This window comes from Eulemur rufifrons, chromosome 24 (assembly GCF_041146395.1).
Source record: "Eulemur rufifrons isolate Redbay chromosome 24, OSU_ERuf_1, whole genome shotgun sequence".
Taxonomy (NCBI): Eukaryota; Metazoa; Chordata; class Mammalia; order Primates; family Lemuridae; genus Eulemur; species Eulemur rufifrons.
In genome coordinates, this window is record NC_091006.1 from 9,603,202 (window position 1) to 9,626,505 (window position 23,304).

At 36.7% G+C, this 23,304-nt stretch overlaps 1 protein-coding gene and 1 pseudogene across 2 annotated transcripts in view; one reads left to right on the forward strand and one right to left on the reverse strand.

The window, feature by feature from the left end:
- Positions 1-1,362: 1,362 nt before the first annotated feature.
- The window catches only part of ZNF235 (zinc finger protein 235), a 30,092-nt gene continuing 8,150 nt past the window's right edge, over positions 1,363-23,304 (reverse strand). For both annotated transcript variants that reach the window (XM_069457467.1, XM_069457465.1), the window contains one exon: positions 1,363-3,629. In XM_069457467.1, the coding sequence (XP_069313568.1) occupies positions 1,651-3,629 (1,979 nt within the window). In that variant the 3' untranslated portion in view covers positions 1,363-1,650. The remainder of the gene's footprint in view (positions 3,630-23,304) is intronic.
- LOC138374876 (small ribosomal subunit protein uS15m-like) lies at positions 9,488-10,290 on the forward strand (annotated as a pseudogene).

Genomic DNA, 23,304 nt, shown 5'->3' on the forward strand with positions numbered 1-23,304 from the left:
ACAGGTTTACATACCATATAAAGAGAGAAAGCAATTGAGTAAGATTTAGCCATGAGAGATTTTCATTTATGCATAGTTTTGTTTCCATTTTACTGCTTTGGTAAAATTGGTAATAGTCACTGTAAATCACTTTTTTTGAAAAATTAAAGAATCATCCCAATCCCTCCCTGCCAGAGTAAACCCATTGTTGGCATATTAATGCAAACACTTATATATATTATCTCAGTGCCTATAATCACATCTTTAGGTATACAGACTTCTATTTGGATATCGGGAAGGCTCAAGCATAGTTTCCTCATGAAAAATGAGTAATTTTCCTGTCATTGGAGATCTCTATCATTTTAATGGCTGTATAAGAATATATCAAGTTTATTCAAACATTTGACTTTTTTTTTTTGAATTCAGGATAAATATCTTATATAAAATCTTTCTCTTTTGTTATAATCTGCTAAGCTAAACTTCTAGTGCTTGGACTGCCAGGTCCAAGGGTATTTTTGATCTTTTCCCTGGCTAATCTCCAAAAAGCTCATGTTGTTCACTCCTACCAAGAGGTGTTGAGCACACAATGGTGTGTGAATGGCAACCCATCTAAGTCACTGCTTTTAATGATACTTCAAACAAAACTCAACAGGTTTCTGGCCCCTAGCCCCATTTTGGGGGGGAAAGAATATGATGAAATGTGCTTGAAATCTGCTAAAGCTCTTTCTCAAGAGGTCTAGGTGGAGGAAGGACTACATATAGAAAAGCAAATTGACCTAAGCCCTGCATGAAAATAATGAGAAGAAACCAATTATTACCAATTCAAGTTTACTAAGAAACTTTTTGTCATAGGCAACTACTTTTAACACTTTGAGTTACAGTAAAACTATACCTTGATGGATGCGGGCCCAAAAAATCCCAACTGCATAAATTGCAGTGTTGTGTTATTCATAAAAACCCATCAAGTACATCAATGATACTAAAAATTATACCATACACGGTTTATGATAACACTGTACAGAGAACGGAGGCTGGATGAAGGATGGGAGCCATTCCCAAGTCTTTTGTCCAAATTCGAATCACTGTGGAAGGCAGTATTGCATGATTTTCTGTACTTTATTTCCTGAAACTAATGTTATAAGGCTACTTGCAGGATTGCTTTTGATTATAAATTAATAAATAGTTAGGATTGGGAACTGACTAGACTTTTCAAATATGTGTGGTAGTTATAGGGATTTCATCCATTTGCTTCAGTAACTGCCAGGCCCTATTATGAGCCAAGCATAGTTCTACATGGTAGAAATACAGCAGTGACAAACACCTCCCCACATGGAGAGTACATTTCACTTGACATTAATTTTGTCTGTCAATCATATAATTTGGTTAAAGTAAGGCCTCTCTCTTGGGTAGATTCCAATGAATAAGATTCTTCTGTGTTGCATTTCAGTAACTGGGATGCTTTGGAACTCTGGTATAAACATTGACCATGTTGATAGAACAAATAGTTTTCTCTCATCTGTGAGAAATCTTGATGTTTGTAAAGAATTAGTCTCCCAACTGAGTCCTTAAAATGAAGCATTTTAGCTGCTTTCCTGTGCAGATTCCTTGAAGCTGCTGAGTTCTATACGGAAGATGTGGACTCTAACTGAAGGCTGTACCGTATCTCGTGTTTCACAGGTTCCCTCCAGTGTGCACTCTCTGATGGTAGACAAGGTGTGATCTCTGACTGAAGCCCTTGCAGCAGACCTCACATATGTAAGGCCTCTCTCCAGTGTGGACTCTCTGGTGCGTGTGAAAATGTGAGGCCTGGCTGAAGCCCTTCCCACACTGCTGACACGTATAGGGTTTCTCTCCCGTGTGGACCCTCTGATGAGCACTGAGACCAGCACTCCAACTGAATTCTTTCCCGCACTCCTCACATTTAAATGGTTTCTCTCCAGTGTGAATTATCTGATGGACTTGAAGGTTTGACCTCTGGCTGAAGGCCTTACCGCACGTATCACATTTATATGGTTTCTCTCCAGTGTGGACTCTCTGATGGGCTTGAAGATGTGAGGCCTGACTGAACCGCTTCTGACATGCATCACATTTGAATGGTTTTTCCCCAGTGTGGACACTCTGGTGAGCTTGAAGATTTGAGGCCTGACTGAAACCCTTACCACATTCCTCACATTTATAGGGTTTCTCTCCTGTGTGGACTCTTTGATGATTGTGAAGATTCAAGCTCCAATTAAAGCGCTTCCCACACACTTCGCATTTGTATGGTTTTTCTCCCGTGTGGACTCTCTGATGGGCTTGAAAATATGAACTCTGACTGAAGCCTTTACCACACACGTTGCATCGAAATGGTTTCTCTCCTGTGTGGACCCGCTGATGGCTCTGGAAACTTGAGGCTGAACTAAAACCCTTCCCACACTCTTCACACTTATATGGTTTTTCTCCTGTGTGGACTCGTTGATGACTATGGAGATTAAAGCTCAAACTAAAGCACTTACCACACTCATCACACTTGTATGGCTTTTCTTCAGTGTGGACTCTCTGATGGGTGTGAAGATTTGAGCTACAACTAAAGCGTTTACCACAATCCCCGCATTTATACGGTTTCTCTCCGGTGTGGATTCTTTCATGGGCCTGAAGATGCGATCTCTGCGTAAAGCCCTTCCCACACACCTCACATTTATAAGGCTTCTCTCCAGTGTGGACTCTGCAGTGAATGTTAAGATCTGTGCTCCGACTGAAGCCCTTCCCACAACTGTCACACCTGTAGGGCTTCTCTCCTGTGTGAATAGGCAGATGAGCATAAAGATGTGAGCTCTGATTAAAGCTCTTACCACATTCATGGCAGGTATAGGGTTTCTCCCCTGTGTGGACTCTCTGATGAGTTTGCAGATTTGAGCTCTGACTGAAACCCTTACCACATTCGTGACACCAGTAGCGTTTTTTTCCTGTGCGAACACTCTGTTGAACAGGAATACCTGAGCTGTAACTGGTATCCTTCTCGTGGGTACCACATGGAGGGGACTTCTTCCCCAAGTGTACCTGCTGGTGAAGTTCAAGACTGGAGCCATCATCGAAGGTTTCTGCACATTCATTTCCCTGGTAGGTTTTCTGTCCTGTGTGAATACTACGCTGGGTAAGAGGTGATACCTTTAGGATGTCTTTACCACAATCACTGTTGCTAAGAGCTTTATCTCCTTTACGCACTATATCATCACCATGGTGGTGTGAAATGCAACTGAAAATGTCAACACATGGAGCAAAAATGCATAATCTGTTTTTCATCTGAGTCTGTTTATAACTTCTCTCATAATTCTGTGTCTCATTCAGATATATTTCACTCCAAGAATTTTGAACTCTTTCAGTTGGAAATTCTTGATTTTCAATGATAGTGGAATGATCCTCTATGAGGTTCACTGGACAACTGTCATCCACAGAAGCCTTAATAGATTCTCCTGTTCCCACTTGATAGGGGGAACCATGTTGCCTGGGGAACTGAGAATTCTTTCCTTGAATATTTATCATGGAGTCTTGACTTCTGGTTAATTTGCTCACAACATGTCTCTTGATTTGCCAGCAGGAAAGCTCTCCCAGTGAAAGGCACCTTAATCCTGCTTCATGAAGAGTCTCCATCTCATTTTGATTCCTCCATCCTGAAAAGAGAGAGTGAAAGAAATTAATGACTGAGAGACGGACATCAGCAAGGTAGCAGACTAGGAAGCTCTAAGCCCTCATTTCCCCCATGGAAATGTTAAAAAACTACTACAGCCTGGCGAAAATAAATTTATGGGGGCTCTGAAAAAGCCTCAACCAAGAGAATGTTGAATCAAGAAAAAGCCATATTTAAAATGGTAGAAAATTTGGGATTAGCCAGGGTGAGGGGGTGAGGGCTTACGTTCTTCTCAAGTCTTTTCTGGGCCTGTGTCTTACCGAGTCTGTGTGTGTGCTCTTTTCCATTCTCCTGTACACACAGCTACTTTTTAATGTTTTATTTGAAGTAAGCAGTGGCCCAGCTCTCAATTCCCTCCATCAGAACAAAGGGAGTAGAGTAGATTTTACTTGCAATATGCTAACCTGTATGGGGCCTGCATGAGGAACTGGACTGTTTTGTCTGACTCACAGCCAGACAAAAGCATGAGGATGAGAAAAAGCATCAGCGGGCATTGTCCATGAAATCTGCAAGGATGCTACAGACCCACAGAGGCCTAGGGAAAGGGATTCTGGGCATAGGAATATAATAGAACACATAAGGCCTAAGAAGCCAAGGTGAGACTCTTTGGTAAATTAAGACCTTTAAAAGGACCTGTATATACAAGGGAATTGACACACACACACACACACACACACACACACGTGCTCAGACAAGTTACATGCTCAGAAAAGACTTTAAACCCTCACCCCAGCAGATGCCAGGGCTCAGAACATGCTCTGCTAACTAGTGAAGGTCTTCTCTGGAAAAGAATCGGTCTACAAAGATTGGGAGAAGTTTTTTCAAATGCCTAATTTTCAACAAAAAATCCCAAAGCATACAAAAAAACAGAGAAAGAGAACCTATTCAAAGGAATAAAATAAATCTCCAGAAAGCAACCCTAAAGAGGAACAAGCCTCTGACTTACTTGACAAAGATTTTTATACAACAACTATTTTAGATATGCTCAATGAGCTACAGGAGAATACTGACAGACCACTAAATGAAACCAGGAAAATGATCCATGAACAAAATGAGAATATCAACAAACACGGAAACTGTCAAAGAACCAAGGGAAATTCTGAAGCTGAAAAATACAATAGTAGAATCGAAAACTACAAAAGAATCAGTAAACTTGAAGACAGGTCATTTGAAAGTATCAAAAATGAAAAAAACTGAACAGAACTTAATAGACTCATGACTAATCATCAATCAAATGTACGCATAATGGGAGTCTCAGAAGGAGAACAGAGACAGAGGAAGAAAGCTAAATAAAAACTCTGAAAATCTGAGGAAAGAAATACATACACAAATAGCAGAAGCTCAGTGAACTCCAAGTAGGATAAACCCAAAGAGACCCACATTGAAACATTAAAATCAAACTGTTCAAAGACACAGAGACTCATGAAAGCAAGAGAAAGGCAACTCATCACATACAAGGGATTCTCAATAAGATTATCAGTGGATCCCTCTAAAAGAAACCTTGCAGGGCCAGAGGGCAGTGGGATGATATAGTTAAAGTGCTGAAAACAAACAAACCCACCCCAAAAACCTGTAAACTGAGAATACTACATCCAGCAAAACTGTGCTTCATGAATGTGAGTGAAACTGAGACATTCCCAAATAAATAAAACCCGAGAAAGAGTTCATTACCACTAGACCTGTACTACAAGAAATACTAAAGGGAGTTCTTCAAGTTGAAATGAAAGCACATTACACAGTAACTCAAAGCCATATGAAAATAAAAAGTTCTCCACTAAAGGTAAATCTATGGACGAATATAAAAATCTGTAGTATTGTAATTTTGGTTCCTGACTTCACTTTTAATCCTGTTATAGATTTATAATTATTTTATGTTATCTTAAAAATTTTATATTAATGGGTACATATATCAAGATATAATTTATAACATCAATAACATAAAGGGCAGAGCTTTAAAAGTAGGGTTTTTGTATGCAATTGTAGTTATCAGTTAAAAAAAAAAAGACTTTAGGATGTTCTATGTGATCTCATGATAATCATAAAGAAAACAGCTACAGAAAATACACAAAAGAAAATGAGAAAAAAACCAAAATATGTGCTTCAAAAAAGAACATTAATGGAGGAAATGAGAGACCAAAAATGCTACAAGACATACAGAAAACAACAAAATGGCAATAGAAAGTCCTGCCTTGTAAATAATTACTTTATTTATTTATTTATTTAGAGACAAGAGTCTCTCCCTGTTCCCCGGGTTAGAGTGCCGTGGCGTCAGCCTAGCTCACAGCAACCTCAAACTCCTGGGCTCCAGCAATCCTCCTGCCTCAGCATCCTGAGTAGCTGGGACTACAGGTATGCACCATCATGCCCTGCTAATTTTTTCTATATATTTTTAGTTTTCCAGCTAATTTCTTTCTATTTTTAGTAGAGACGGGGTCTTGCTCTTGCTCAGGCTGGTCTCGAACTCCTGAGCTCAAGCAATCTGCCCGCCTCGGCCTCCCAAGTGTTAGGATTACAGGCGTAAGCCACCATGCCCGGCCAGTAATTACTTTAAATGTTAACTAAACTCCCCAATAAAAAGGCATAGATTAGCAGGATGGATTTAAAAAAAGGATCCAATCATATGCTGTCTTTAAGAGATCTACAACTTTAGATAAAAGGACACATACAGAATGACAGCGAAAGGATGGAAGAAGACATTCTAATCAATAGTAACCAAAAGCAATCGGGTGGACATACTAATATTAGACAAAATAGACTTTGGTCAAAAACCGTAAGATACAGAGAAGGATATTACATAATGATAAAATGGTCAAATTACTAAGAAGCTCTAACAATTATAAACATATATACATCAAACATCAGAGCTCCTAAATATATCAACCAAACAAAATTAAAAGGAGAAATTGGGCAGCTCTGCAATAACAGTGGAGACTTTGATACTTTCAATAAAGGTTAGAACCAGCAGACAGAAGCTCAGAAAGGAAGTCGGATTTGAACAACACTATATACCAATCGGACCTAACAGACATATACAGACCATTCCACTTTTCTCAAGCACATGTGGAACATTCTCCAGAACTGACCTTATGTTAGGGTACAAAATAACTCTTACTAAATCTTAAATGGTTGAAATCTTATAAAATATCTTTTCTGATCACAATGGAATGAAACTAAAAGCAGCAGAAGGAAACCAAGAAAATGCATATATTAAACAACATACTCTTAGCAACCAATGGGTCAAAGATGAAATCACAAGGGAAATTAGAAAATATTAAGATGAATGAAAACAAATACACAACATACCAAAACAGATGAGAAAACAGTATCTATAGCTGTAAATGCTTACATTATTACAACAAAAAGACCTAATCACCAACCTAACTTTATATTAAGGCACTGGAAGAAGAATAAAATTGACAAACCTTTAGCTAGATTACAGGAAAAACAAAAAAAGGATTAAAATGACTAAAATCGAAAGTGAGGACATTATTACTGACTTTACAGAAATAAGGAGAATATGAATACAGTGGTAAGTTACATGAAATGCGTACATTTTTAGAAAAACACAACCTACCAAGACTGAATCATGAATTAACAAAAAATGTGAACAAATCTATAACTAGCAAGGTTATGGGATCAAAAACTTACCCGAGGAGGTGAAAGACATACGTTGAAAGCTACAAAATGTTGCGGAAAGAAATCAACGACATAAATAAATGGGATGATACCTTGTGTTTGTACATTGGAAGACTTGATATTAAGATGTCAACACTACCCAAAGCAATCTACAGATTCAATGCAATCCTTATCAAAATCCTAATGGTGTTTTTCACAGAAATATAAAAACTCATCCTAAAATTCACATGAAAATTCAAGGAGCCACAAATACCTACAACAATCTTAAGAACAAAGTTGGAAGACTCACACTTCTTCATTTCAAAACTCATTACAAAGACACGATAATAAAAAAAGTATATTACTGGCATAAAGACAGACATATAGACCTAGACCAATGGGATAAAATAGAAAGCCCAGAAATAAACCCTTGGATACAGGGTCAAATGATTTTTGACAAGGGTGCTAATACTATTCAATGGGAACAGGACGGTCTTTGTAACAACTGACACTGGGAAAACTGGATATATACATGCAAAAGAATCAAGATAGACCCTTACCTTACACCACATACAAGATCCTAAACATAAAGGCTTTAAAAGCTATAAAACTCCTACCAGAAAACAAAAGGGAAAGCTTTATAATATTGGATTGGACAATGACTTCTTGGATGTGACACCGAAGCGCACAGGCAACAAAGGTAGAACTGAAGTATATGAAAATTAAAAACTTCTGTGAATCAAAGGACACAATCGCTAGAGTGAAAAAGACGACCTATGGAATGGGAGAGAATATTTGCAAATCATATATCTGATAAGGAATTCATATCCACTATATATGAAGAACTTCTACAAATAAAAAAAAATCTAATTAAAAAATAGGCACAGTACTTGAATAAACATTTCTACAAAGAAGATATACAAATGGCCACCAAGCTCAAGAAAAGATACTCAACATCGCTAACCATTAGAGAAATGCGAATCAAAGTTACAATGAGATACAACCTTACATTCATTAGTTACAAGTACTATCAAAAACCACTAAGGGCTGAGGTAGGAGAATCACTTCAGCTATGATCATGCCACTGCACACCGGGGCAACAGAGCAAGACCTCATCTCTTAAAAAGAAACAGTAATTGTTGAGTATGTGAAGAAACAGAAACCCTTGTGTACTGTTATGAGGATTATAAAAGGATGCAGCTGTTATGAAAATAGTATGGTGTTTCTTTTGAAACAATAACAGAATTACCATATGAGCCAGCATTTGCACTTCTTGGCATACACAAAAACAACTGAAAGGGTCTCAAAGAGATATTTGTACCCTCATGTTCATAGGATTATCATAATAGCCAAAAGGTGGAAGCAACACAAGTATCCAACAGATGAATATGAATAAACAAAATGTGATATGTAAATACATAATTATTCACCCTTAGAAAGCAAATTCTGATGCATGCTACAACATGGATGAATCTTGAGGACATCATACCAAGTGAAATAAGCCAGTTTCAAAAGACAAATACTGTATATTCCACTCATATGAAGTACTTAGAGTACCTGAAATTTGTAAATTCATAGTGACAGGAATAGAATAGTGGTGAACAGGGGGAACGGAGAGTTACTGTTTAACGGGCAGAGTTTTCGTTTGTGGACATGGTGGTGATGGTTGCAAAAACAATGTAAATGTACTTAATGCCACTCAACTGTATAACTAAAAATGATAATAAGTTTTGTGTAACATTTTACTGCAATAAAAAAAATTAAGGACAAATGAATGCTTTGTTCAGATGTTTCCAAATTTTACACATAGTCCTCAGGATTATGCTTTAGTTCATGAAGGAAATCTTCAGCTTATCTTTACCATCATGGGCTTTCTTTGGTTTTTATACAACTGTGGAAATACAAAACTACAGATCTAAGAAATAGGATAGGAGGTGGAAACCAGTCAACTGCAGAGCAACAAAAAGACATCCCGGGAAGTGCTTAGAAAGGATAAACTGACTCCTTTGCCTATAAGAATGGTAAATTAGAAGTCTCTTCTTTGGCTACAGCAACTCAATCATAAGTAGCATGCACATCAATCAGACTAAATATAAGCCTCAATTATAGGGTCTCACCATACAACCTGCACATCTGGAAATGTGCTCAAAATAACTAATAGATAAATTCACACTTGCAGTTGGAGATTTCAATACCTTTTCCCAACAGCTAGGAACAAATGGAAAGATGCGTGGTGGCTCCTGTGTAATTCAGTCCGTACTGCAAACGGACAGCAACAGCAGCCCTGTGGGGGTCAGAAGTCACCATGCTGTGAACTGCGTGGAGGTGCTCAGTTCGACTGGGACCCAGGCAGTGACACAGGCTCTAGTTCTTGAGACACCAGGCACAGGGAGCACCAGGCTTCCTTCCAATCCGTGGGGCCTGCAGCCTTGAAGTCTCTTCTTCCAGGCCGCAGACGGAAATGCCATCCGGAAACCAGTCTGCCTCAGTCAAGACCATGACCCCCGACCCTGCACTCTGCTCAAAGACTACCAGAATATCCCTGGAATTGAGAAGGCTCGTGATGTCATGAATACTCCTGTCTTTGGAAATGACCAACAAGGAAGACCAGCTGATGGAAAATGTTGTGGCAAACCCTGATGACACCAGCTCCTTGGAAGCTCAGATTATTGCCTTGACTGTCAAGATGTGTAATTCTGAAGAACACATGAAGATACATTGAAAAGACAAAGCCCACAAATGCTACCTGCCGATGAGCATCAACCAGAAGAAAAAGATGGTCAAAACCTCTGTAAGACCAACTATGATGTCTTCGAGAAGACACGCAGGGAGCTGGGGATGGAGTACACCTTTCCCCCTCTGTGTTACACACTGACCACTGCTTTTGACCAACAAGGCTCTGTGTATTCAGATTTTCCAGGAGGCTCAAAAGCTGAAGAAAAAAAAAAGGGGGGCGGGGTGGCTTTGAAAGCTGCAGCAGCCAGAAAACAAGACAACCAGAGGAATCAGAGAGCTCTTCCAAAGCCTGACTAGAGGCACTCAAAGACGACCAATAAATTCTGATAAAATTAAAACACACACACACGCACATACACATACACATACATATACCAAATAGGAAATAAGCAAAGATGTAGACTTGAAACAATACTATCAACCAACCTGACAACTTGGCCTTTATAGTACGGACATGCTATCTAGTAACATTCTTTTCAGGTGCACATGGAACATACTCCAAGACAAACCATATTCTGGGCCACAAAACAAGTTCTAATGGATAGAAAAGGAGGCAAATCATATAACGTATATTCTGTCCACAAATTAACTGGAAATTAAAACCTGAAACATCTCTGCAAAAGCTCCAAGTATTCAGAAAACAAATAGCACACTTCTAAATAAGCTGTGAATCAAAAACAAAACAAAAGAGACATTGTGAAGGAAGGGTATTTTTCATTCAATTCAAATGAAAACACAACATATCAAAATTTCAACTTAGAATATTTAGAGTGAAATTTCTGTAAAAGAAAGGTGTTAAAGAACTAGAAAAACAAGAAATTCAACCCAAAGTAGGCAAAAAATGAATAGAAATAATAGAAATAAAAAGCTAGCTCTTAGAAAAGCATAATAAAATTGATAAAACTCTAAGCATACATGATAAAAAAGATAAAAATTATAAATGTCAAGAATGAGAGGTGACACCACTACAGATGCTGCATATACTATTATAAAGACGGGACTATTACGAACTTCATGACAATGAAATAATGCATAAGAAATGGAAATACACACACTAACAAAGCTTACCTAAGAAGATACAGATAATCTGAATAGCCCTTTATCTACTGAAGAAATAAAATTCAATGACATTTGGGAGATTCATTGCAAAAAGGGAAGCACCAAGGCATATGGTCCTAAGACTGGCCAAAGTCAATACAAAGAAGGAACTCCTACAAGCTGTGAGGCAAAAACATCAAATAAGGAGAACCCATCAACTAACAGCAGACTTCTCAAGAGAAACCTTACAAACCAGAAAGGAATGGAGTCCTATCTTTAGTCTCCTTAAACAGAATAACTGTCAGCCAGGAATTCTGTATCCTGCTAAACTAAGTTTCATAAAAGAAGGAAAAATAAAGTCTTTTCCAGACAAACAAACACTAAAGGAATTTGTCACTACTAGACCTTCCCTACAGGAAATGGTCAAAAGGGCATTATACCTGCAGCAGCACAACAGATACCAACCAGTGTAAAAGCACTTAAAAGTTATACCTCACGGCTCTTACAAAGCAATAGCACAAGAGGGAAGCAAAACAATGAGATATCATCCAATATGTTGAACCTAACAGCAGCCCACATATCAATAATAACAATGAACGTAAACAGTCTGAATGCCCTGCTTAAAAGACACAGACTGGCTAAATGGATGAAAAAAACTCAACCCAAGTATCTTCTATCTCTAGAAGACACATCCCACCAAGGACTCACACACATGAGTGCATAAAGGGATGGAAAAAAATATTCTATGCAAATGGAAACCAAAATCAAGCAGGTATAGCCAGTCTCTATCAGATAAAATAGGCTTTAAATCAACAATGGTAAAAAAAAAAAAAAACCAAAAAAAAAAACCCCACAAAGATGGTCATTATATAATGGTAAAGGGAGCAATTCAACAAGATATAACAATCCTAAATATATATGAACCTAACACAGGAGCTCCCAGTTTCATAATGCAAATTCTTCTAGACGTAAGCAAAGAAATAAACAGTAGCATCTTAACAGAGAATTCAACACCTCACTGACAGAGCTGAACAGATCATCGAAGCAGAAAATAAACACTGGACTGAAACAAGACTCTAGAACAAATGGATCTAACAGACACTAACAGAACATTCTCCTGAATATGCATTTTTCTCCCCCGCACATGGGACATTTTCCAAAACTGATCACATCTTAGGGCACAAAACAAGGCTCAGCAAATTCAAAAAAATCAAAATCATACCATGTGTATTCTTAAACCACAGTGGAATAAAACTAGAACTCAAGTCCAAGAGAAACGCTCAAATCTACACAAAGTCATGGAAATTAAACAACCTGCTGCTGAATGATCCTTGGGTCAATGATGAAATAAGATGGAAATCAAAAGATTCCATGAACTGAATGACAAAGGGGACACAAGCATTCAAAATCTCAAGGGGAAAGTTCATAGCCTTAAACACCTACATCAAAAAGACAGAAAGATCATAAATTAACAACCGAATGCCACATTTCAAGGAACTAGAAAAAGAACAAACCAAACCCAAAGCCAGCAGAAGAAAAGACACAACAAAGCCTGTGAAGTGGAAAAAGGTTACTGGAAAGTGGATTAGTTGTTAATGTATATTTCAATCTCTGAGATAATCACCAGAGAAACTTAAATATAATTGATGTGCTAAGAAAGGAGAGAAAATGGAATCATACAAAATGCTCAACTGAAACCACAGAAGGCAGACAAAGTGGAAGACAAAGGCACAGTGGCTCATGCCTGTAATATCAACACTCTGGCAGGCCAAGGCAGGAGGATCGCTTGAGGCCAGGAGTTCAAGACCAGCCTGGGCAACACAGCAAGACCCCAAATCTACAAAAAATAAAAATATTAGCCAGGCATGGTGGCACGCACTTGCAGTCCTAGCTACTTGGGAGGCTGAGGCAGGAGGATTCCTTGAGCCCAGGAATTTGAGGTTACAGTGAGCTATGATCACACCACTGTACTCCAGCCTAGGTGACACCGTGAGACTAAGTCTCCAAAAGAAAAAGAAGACAAAAATAGAAAAAAAAAAAAAAGAAAGAACAAGAGCAACAAATAGAAAATATTAATAAATATGGTAGATATTAATCCAACTTTATCAATAATCACTTTAAATGTCAATGATGGCAAGAAACTGGAAGCTTTCCCTAGATCAGAAACAAGGCAAGGATGTTCCTTCTCACCACTCCTTGTTAACACTGTATTGAAAAGACTAACTAGTGTGATAAGAAAAGGAAATAAAAGGTCTATTGACTGGGAAGGAAGAAATAAAACTATCTTTGTTTGCAGATGACATGACTGTCTATGTAGAAAATCTGAAAGAAATGACAAACTCCCAGAACTAATAAGCAATTATAGCAAGGTTGCAAGACATAAGGTTAATATACAAGTAAATTGCTTTCCTATATGCCAGCAATGAACAAGTGGAATTTGAAATAAAAAAATACCCCACTATTTATATTAGTAACCACGTCCCCCATAATACTACAGTATAAATCTAACAAAACATGTATAAGATCTATGAGTAAAACTACAAAACTCTAATGAAAAACTGAACTAAATAAATGGAGAGAGATTCCATGTTCATGGACAGGAAGATTCAGTATTATTAAGATGTCTAGTCTTTCCAACTTGATCTACAGATTCAATGAAATCCCAATCAAAATTCCAGTAAGGTATTATGTGGATATCAGCAAACTGATTCTAAAGTTTATATGGAGAAGCAAAAGACCCAGAATAGCCAACAAAATACTGAAGAAGAACAAAGATGGAATACTGACATTATTCAACTTCAAGACTTACTATAGGGCCGGGCGCGGTGGCTCACGCCTGTAATCCTAGCACTCTGGGAGGCCGAGGTGGGCGGATCGTCTGAGCTCAGGAGTTCGAGACCAGCCTGAGCAAGAGTGAGACCCCACCTCTACTAAAAATAGAAAGAAATTATATGGACAGCTAAAAATATATATATAGAAAAAAATTAGCCAGGCATGGTGGCGCATGCCTGTAGTCCCAGCTACTCGGGAGGCTGAGACAGGAGGATCGCTTGAGCTCAGGAGTTTGAGGTTGCTGTGAGCTAGGCTGATGCCACGGCACTCACTCTAGCCTGGGCAACAGAGTGAGACTCTGTCTCAAAAAAAAAAAAAAAAAAAAAAAAGAAAAGACTTACTATAAAGCTACAGTAATGAAGATAGTATGGTACTGATAAAGGAAAAGACAAATAGATCAATGGAACAGAAAAGAAAGCCCCAAAATAGACCTACATAAATATGGTATACTGATCTTTGACAAAGGAGCAAAGGTGAGACAATGGAGCAACGACAGTCTTTTCAACAAATGGTACAGGAACAAATAGACATTCACATGCAAAAATGTTAATCTAAATGTAGACTTTAAACCTTTCTCAGAAATAATGCAAAGTGGATCACAGACCTAACTGTAAAAAACAAACAAACAAAAAAACCCCATAAAACTCCTTGAAGATAGCATAAGAGAAAATCTGAACAACCTCAGGTTTGGCAATGACATTTTAGATACATCACAAAGGCACAATCCATGAGTGGAAGAATTGCTAAGCTGGACCACATTAACATTAAAAACTTCTGCTCTGTGAAAGACATTGTCAAGAGAATGAGAAAAGACAACTCACAGAACAGTAGAAAATATTTGCAAAAGACATATCTGATAAAGGACTATTATCCAAAATATACAAATAACTCTTAAAACTCAACAGTAAGAAACCAAGCCACCTCATTAAAAAATGGGCAAAAGACCTGAACAGAGGCCTCACCAAAGATATACAGCTGGCAAGACATATGAGAAGATTTTCAACATAATGTGTCATTAAGAAATGTAAATTCAAACAATGAGATACCACTATACAACTATTAGAAAGGCCCAAATCCAAAACAATGACAACACCAAATGCTGGTTAGGATGTTGAAAAGGGGAACGCTCATTCATTACTGGTGGGAATGTAAAATGGTATAGCTACTTTGGAAGAAGTTTGGCAGTTTCTTACAAAACTAAATATAGTCTTACCATAACATCCAGCCATCAGGCTCCTTGGTAATTACCCAAATGAACTGAAAACTCTCCATCCTCAGAAAAACCTGCACATGGACATTTATAGCAGCTTTATTCATAATTGCCAAAACTTGGAAACACCAAGATGTCCTTTAGTAGGTGAACTGATGAAAGAGAAGGAAACACTATTATTGAGCACTAAAAAGAAATGAGCTATCAAGTTATGAAAAGACAGAGAGGAACCCTGAATTCATTTTACTAAGTGAAAGACGACATCTGAAAGGGCTACACACAATATTATTCCAACTGTATGACGTTCTGGAAAAGGTAAAACTGTGGAGACAGTAAAAAGATCCGTGATTGCCAGGGGTTCATGGGAGGCAGGGAGGCACAGGTGGGGCACAGGAATTTTAGGGAAATGAACCTACTCTGTATGATACCGTAATGATGGATGTGTGACATTACACATTTGTCAAGAGCCATGGAATGTACACCAAGAGTGAACTCCAATGTAAACTATGAACTTTGGGTGATAAAGATGTGTCAGTGTAGGTTCCTAGATTGTAACAAATACACCGCTCCAGTGGGGGATATGTTGACAGTGGAGAAGCCTGTGCTCGTGTTGGGACAGAGGATCTATAGGAATTCTTTGTTTGTACTTCTGCTCAATTTTGCTGTGAACCTAAAACTGCTTTGAAAAATAAAATCTATTAAATATTATTTAATATACACACACACACCTCCCAATAGGCAAATAAATAAATGATAAAAACCTACACCAACCACATGATCCAACTATTCCACTCCTGGTTCTTACCTAAGAGGAATGAAGGCCTATTCCCACACAAGCACTTATATATGAATACTCACAATATCTTCATTTGTAACTGTCAAAAACTGAAAATCGGTGTCCATCAAAAGGTGAATGAAAAAACAAATATCCACACAATGTGATACTACTCAGCAATAAAAAGAAATAAAATGTTGATAGAAGCAACACTGGTGAATCTCAAATTTTGCTAAGTGAGATAATGTAGACAAAGAATACATACTCTATGATTTCATTAATTCTAAAAATGCAAAGTAATATAAGTTACAAGAAGTAGATCAGTGGTTGCCTTGAGAAGGGGTTGGGACGAGGTGGGCAGGAGGGAGGAAGAGATTACAAATGGACATGAGGAATTTGTAAGATTTTAAGGATTTTTGGAAAAGCACCAAGGAGCCTTGTTGTGCTCTCCAAATTGACCCTTCCTCCGAAATCTGGGTGCAAAAAGTCACAACCTTACAAGCTCAAGGTGGCAAAAGGCAGAGTTCAGGGCTATGGAACAGCTGGAAATTTAGGGCAAGAATTCTAGAGCAAGAGAGCCACAGAAGCAGTGAGATAACTCTGAGTAGAAATTCTGCCCGAATCCCTGGCTGACCACTAGCACACGGGCAGATTTGTGAGTTTAATGTTAACTAGACTGAGCACTGCTTCACCCACACACAGCTTGAGTTGTCAGAGATCAGAACCTAGGGCCAGAAAAAACATCAGAAATTTAGGGAAAAAAATTAAAGGCAAGAGAACCACAGAGGATCAGTGCCTAACTCTGAGAAATGAGTCCGCCCAAATCCTTGGCGGATCTCTCAATTATGCAGATACAGGAAAGATCCCAAGGGCCTGAGCTAAAAGAACAGCAGCTAGAAGCCAATAGAGACATACAGTAAAATACTAAAAAAAAAATCTGATTTACCCAAAAGGATGCAGAAAAGGACAAACTGATGACAAAAAAACAAAACAAAATAAAACAAAAAAAAAAAAACCAGAAACAGAAAAAACAGCAAGAAGTACAGGTAAACATACCCATATTAGTAACTACATTATATGTAAAAGGACTACCCTAAGATCAAAAGGCAAAGATTGTTAGAGTAGATAAAAGGCAAGATCCAACTAGATGCTGTCACCTTGAGACACATTTTAAATACAATTAGTTAAAAGAAACAGGATAGGAAAAGACATATGCAAATATATCATGCAAAACCTAAGGAAGCGTGAGTGGCTAAACTAGTATCAGACAAAAACAGTTTACAAAAAAGATCACTGCTAGAGACAAAGACAGACAGAATAACGAAAGGGTCAATACGAAAAGAAGGTGTAATAATTATAAATATGTATGTTTTGAATAAAGACTCCAAAATACACGAGGCAATAACAGAACTAAAGGGAGAAATGAACAAACGTACAATCAGAGTTGGAGATTTTTAACACTTCTTTCAGTTGTTGATAGCATAATTAGTCCATCAATAAATCAGTAAAGCCATACAGGATCTGAACCACTATATTAACCACTTTAACCAAAATGAACCTTAGAGAACACTGTACCCAAACAGCAGAACACACATTTTCTTCCAATGAACATCTGACAAAACAAAACACATCCTGGGCTACAAAACAAGTCTCAAATGATTTCAAAAGACTGGAATATTAAATAATATATTCTCTACCCACAATGGAAATAAATTCAAGACCAATAACAGACACCCAGAAAAGTCCTAATTATGTGGAAATTACACACTAAATCACCCATGCGTCAAACAAGAAACCACATCAGAAATTAGAAAATATTTTGAACTAAATAATGAAAAATCATAAAATTTCTAGTGTGCAGTTAAGTAGTATTCAGATAAATTCATATCTTCAAATGTTTGTATTCGAAAACAAGAAAGGTCTAAAAACAATAACGTAAGATTCTATCTCAACAAGCCATAAAAAGAAGAGGAAATTAAGTAAGAAAGAAGGAAATAAAGAGTGAAAATCAATTAAATATAAACAGACAAATAATAGGAAAATTCAAGGAAACTAAAAGCCAGGTCTTTGAAAAATAAATTAATGATAATTAAAAACCTCAATACTAATTAAGGAAAAAACCAGAAAAGACCAACATTATCAACCTCAGGCATCAAAGATGGGATATTATAAATCTTAGGGGCATTAAAATAAGGGGATAAATTCAACAAATTAGATAAGATGGATGAATTCCCCGAAACATCCAAATTACCCAATCTGTGAAGAGCAAAAAATCTAAATCATGAATTTATTTCAAAAATAAAACATTCTCAAATGTGGTGTATGTATACAATGGAATACTACTCAATTATAAAAAACAACGGTTATCTAGCACCTCCTATATTTTCCTGGAAAGAGCTTGAGCCCATCCTCTGAAGCGAGGTATCACGAGAATGGAAGAATACGCACATGTCCTCGCCTTCAAATTGGCACTAAGTGATCAACACTAAGGTGCTCACACAGTAGTAATATTCTCTGGGGGTTGGGAGTTGGGGGTGGGTAAACTCACAACTAATGGACGTGGTTAGCATTGTAGGGGGGAAAGGGCATGACTCAAATCCTTTGGGTGTGGCAAAGTCATAACATGTAACCAAAATGTTTGTGCCTCCATAATATCCTGAAATGAAATTAAAAAAAAAAAAAAAAAAAAAAAAGGGAAGAGACCAGAGGCTTAGAAAAATCTGTTAATAAAATCCCAGGTAATCTTGAAGAAGAAAAGGATTAAAATGATAAGGAAATGTAATTGTGTTTAGTAAAACATTTTTAAAACAAAGTATTGGGCAAGTCTACTTTGTAGAACTAAATAATAAGAGATAAAAGTTGAAAAAAATAAAATAAATAAAACATTCTCACAAAAGAAACTTCAGGACTAGACAACTGAACTGGTGAATTTAATTTAGCATTTACAGAAGGAGTAATATTAGTCTTACACACACCCTTTTAGAAAACAGAAGAGGATGGTATACTACTTACCAAGTTATCATATGAAGCCAAAGAAAATTACAGATTAAGAGCCCTTTTTGACACAGGTACAAAAATCCTTAACAAATAGCAAATTTTGATTTGCTCCAGAAATAGACCAACACGTATAATATGACCAATTCGTTTCAAAAGAGATGTCAAGGTAATTCAATGTGGAAAAGGTAGTTGTTTCAACAAATGGAGCTGGAAAAATGGATATGATTGTGGAAAAAAAATGAACCTTAACCATTACCTCACACCATAGATAATAATTAACTGAAAAGAGATCACAGTTTAAACAATAAAACAACTTTTAGGAAAAAAAGACATAGGATAATTCAGGCAGGAAGATTTCTTAAGACACAAAAGAATATACTATAAAAAAAATTGATAAATTGAACTTCATTCAAGGACATTTCCTCTTAGAAAGACATTAAGAAAATGAAAAGTCAAAGATTGGTATAAAGTATCTACAAACACATGTGCAGGTTCTAAAATATATAATTTTTACAACTCATAAGATAAACCAATTTTTCTAAAATAGGCAAAATTTGAGGACAGATATTCAGAAAAGAAGATATACAAAAGGCCAAGACAAACCTGAAATGATGTTTAAAACCACTAAAAATCATTAAAACTACAATGAAATACCATTACACATGCATTAGAATGGCTCAAATCAAAAAGAGTGAAGATACCAACTGGAACTCTCATATACTAACGGTGGGAATGCAAACTGGTACAGCCACTATGAAAAAATTTGCCAGTTTCTTATTAAATTAAACATACACCTACCATATGATTCAACCAATTCCATGCCTACATATTTCCCCAAGAGAAAAAAGAACCTGTGTAAATTTTCCATAGCAACTTTATTCATAGTAGCTAAAAAGTGGAAACAACCTAAGAATCCTTCGAATGGTGAATGGACAAAGACGTGGTATAGTTATTATATAGTTACGCAAAGAAATATTCCACAACAGAATGGAAAAAATTACTGATAGGCCCAACTCAAAAATATGATGTTACGAGAAAGAAACCAGACACACATACAAAAAAAAAGACATACTGTTATGGCTCCACTTGTATAAACTTCTGGAAAAGAAACAGTCATAGAAAGCAGATGAGCAGTTGCCTGGCCTCAGCGGTGAGGGGAAGGAACAGCAAATGGTACTGTTTACATGACCGTATAGATTTGTAGACTTAAAACTGGGTAAATTTCCAAAGAAACAGAAAGAATAGTGGTTCCAGGGGCTGGGGGGAGGGGGAACTGGGGAATGGTTGTTTAATGTGCCCAGAGTTTCAGTTTTCAAGATGAAAAAGTTCTAGAGATCGTGCAACAGCATGAATATACTTAACACCACTGAACTATACACTTAGAAATGGTTAAGATGGTAAGTTTTATGTGTTTTTTACCACAATTTTTTAAAAAGGTGAATTTCCTCAACACTATCAACATTATAAAAAATAGGGAACTAATGAAAAACCATCACAGATCACAGAAGACTGAGAAAATAATGAAAGTTATATGCAGTGTGGTATCCTGCATTAGATTCTGGGACAGAAAAGGACAATAACGGAAAACAAGTAAAATCCACACAAAGTCTAGAATTTACTTAATAGTAATGTGGCAACATAAATTTTGTAGTTGTAACAAATTTACCATGGTAATGTAAGATGTTAACAATGGAGGAAACCAGGTGAGGGCTTTACAGGCACTCTCTATACTATCTATGAAACTTTTCCATAAAGTTATTTCAGAATTAAAAGTTTGCTTTTTAAAAAGGGTGACTTTTCCTACATGTAAATTGCATCTCAATAAGGTTTTTGATTAGTGCATAGCTCTTGGTTTCTATTACTATTTTCCAATAAAAGAAACCAACGGGCTGTTTCTAAAGCTAGATAAGAAAATAAAAGATGAGGATGGAGAATCTTATAGAGACAGACGGTAAGGAAGTGATCAAAAAACGTAAGTATGGAGGCTTATCAAAAGGATATAAGAGCCAACCTGAAAAAGCTCCAAATGGTTAAAGTATAATCCAAAGTATAAAATAAACATATATTTGGGCCGGCCGCGGTGGCTCACGCCTGTAATCCTAGCACTCTGGGAGGCCGAGGTGGGCGGATTGTTTGAGCTCAGGAGTTCGAGACCAGCCTGAGCAAGAGCGAGACCCCATCTCTACTAAAAAATAGAAAGAAATTATGTGGACAGCTAAAAATATATATAGAAAAAATTAGCCAGGCATGGTGGTGCATGCCTGTAGTCCCAGCTACTCGGGAGGCTGAGACAGGAGGATCCCTTGAGCTCAGGAGTTTGAGGTTGCTGTGAGCTAGGCTGACGCCACGGCACTCACTCTAGCCTGGGCAACAGAGCGAGACTCTGTCTCAAAAAAAAAAAAAATATATATACATATATATTTGATTGTCCTCAGAATTCCAGAAAAAAATATATATCTAAGTCCACAGTGATCACAGAATGGGTATTAAATGACAATAAGGAGTTATTGTTTCAGACAGATAATCTCCGGGTGATACGACATACTCCAGCAATAAAAGTAGAGGGATAGATAAAACAGGAGCAGCAGAAAGTTATAACTGCTAAGACAGTGTGCATAGAGTTTGTTGTACTATTTTCTTTACTTTTCTGTGCATTTCAATATTTTCCTTATTATTTTATTAATAATAAACTTGAAAAAGTTTAAAGTCATAGAAAGGAGAAAAACAGGTCATCCAGAGTGTATGTGTGGAGGAGGGGGAGAAGCAGAAAATTATCAGTTCAATTTTCAATAACAGAAAAAGATGTAAGGATGAATGTTAAAACTGAACTGAGTTGTGGAATTACAAATGGGTATCCTATTAAGTCATTTTTATCACGTATGTCCACCAGTGTGGTGGCTTATTATATGATTATCTTAAAGAAGGAAATACATGATTTTAGAATTAATTTTCTATGTTGTATACATTTTTGCAATGTACGGACCTGACATATACAGAACATTCCATCCAACAACAGCAAAATATATATTTTCTGAAATACACATAGAACATTCTCCAGGACACACGACATGTTAAACCACAAAAAAGTCTTACTAAATTTAAAAGGATTGAAATCATACAAAGTATCTTTTCTGATCACAATGGAATAAAACTAGAAATTAACAGAAGAACCTAGAAAATTCATAAATACGTGAAAATTAAACAATATACTCTTAACCAACAGATCAAAGAAGAAATCGCAAGAGAAATTAGAAAACATCTTGAAACAAATGAAAATAAAAACACAATATGCCAAAACTTGAGATGCAGTAACAGCAATGCTAAGAGGGAAATTGATAGCTGTAAATGCTTACATTAAAAAGGAAAAAAGATCTCAAACAACAACATAAACTGACACCTTAAGGAACTGAAAGAATAAGAACAAATTAAACCCAAACCTATTCAAGTCAGTGACAAGTTGGAGGAAAAAAAAAAAAGAAGAAAAGAAATGTATTAAAAAAATTTAATAGAAATAAAAAAAGATAAAAATAAACCCAAACCTAGCAGAAGGAAAGACTCTAATCTAATAAAGGTTTGAGCAGAAATAAAATAGAGAATTAAAAACAATAGAGAAAAATCAACAAAAACAAGAGTTAGTGCCTTGGAAAGATGAACAAAATTGACATTTAGCTAAATTAATTAAGGAAAACATAAAGAAGACTCAAATTACTAAAATCAGAAATGAAAGTGGGCACATTACTACTGAACTTATAGAAACAAAAAGGATTACAAAATAGTACTGTGAACAACTGCATGCCCGCAAATTGGATAACCTAGATGAAATGGACAAATTCCTAGACATATAATCTATTAAGACTAAATCAGGAAGAAGAGAAACTATTGATAGATTTGTAACTACTAAAGACAGTGAGTCAGTGATCAAAAGCCTCTCAGCAAAGAAAAGCACTGCACCAAATGGCTTCACTGGTGAATTCTACCAAACATTTAAAGAATTCTTAATGTCAATCCATCTCACTTTTCCAAAAAATTGAAGAAGGGGGAATACTTCCCGACTCATTCTATGAAGCCAGTATTGCCTTGATACCAAAGCCAGACAAAGACGGTATAAGAAAAGAAAACTACAGACTAATATCCCTTATGAACATTGATGCAAAAATCCTCAACAAAATACTAGTAAACAGAATTCAGCATCATATAAAAGAATTATATATCACAACCAAACAGGGTTTATTCCTGAAATGCAAGGATGGTTTAACATATAAAAATCAATCAATGTAATATAACACATTAACAGAATGAAGGAAGAAAACCACATAATCATCTTAATGCAAAAAAGAGCATTTGACAAAATTAAAAATCCTTTCATGACTGAAAAAATATTTAAACTAGGAACAGAAGAAATCTAACTCAACATAATAAAAGCCATAAATGAAACACCCACTGCAAACATCATAT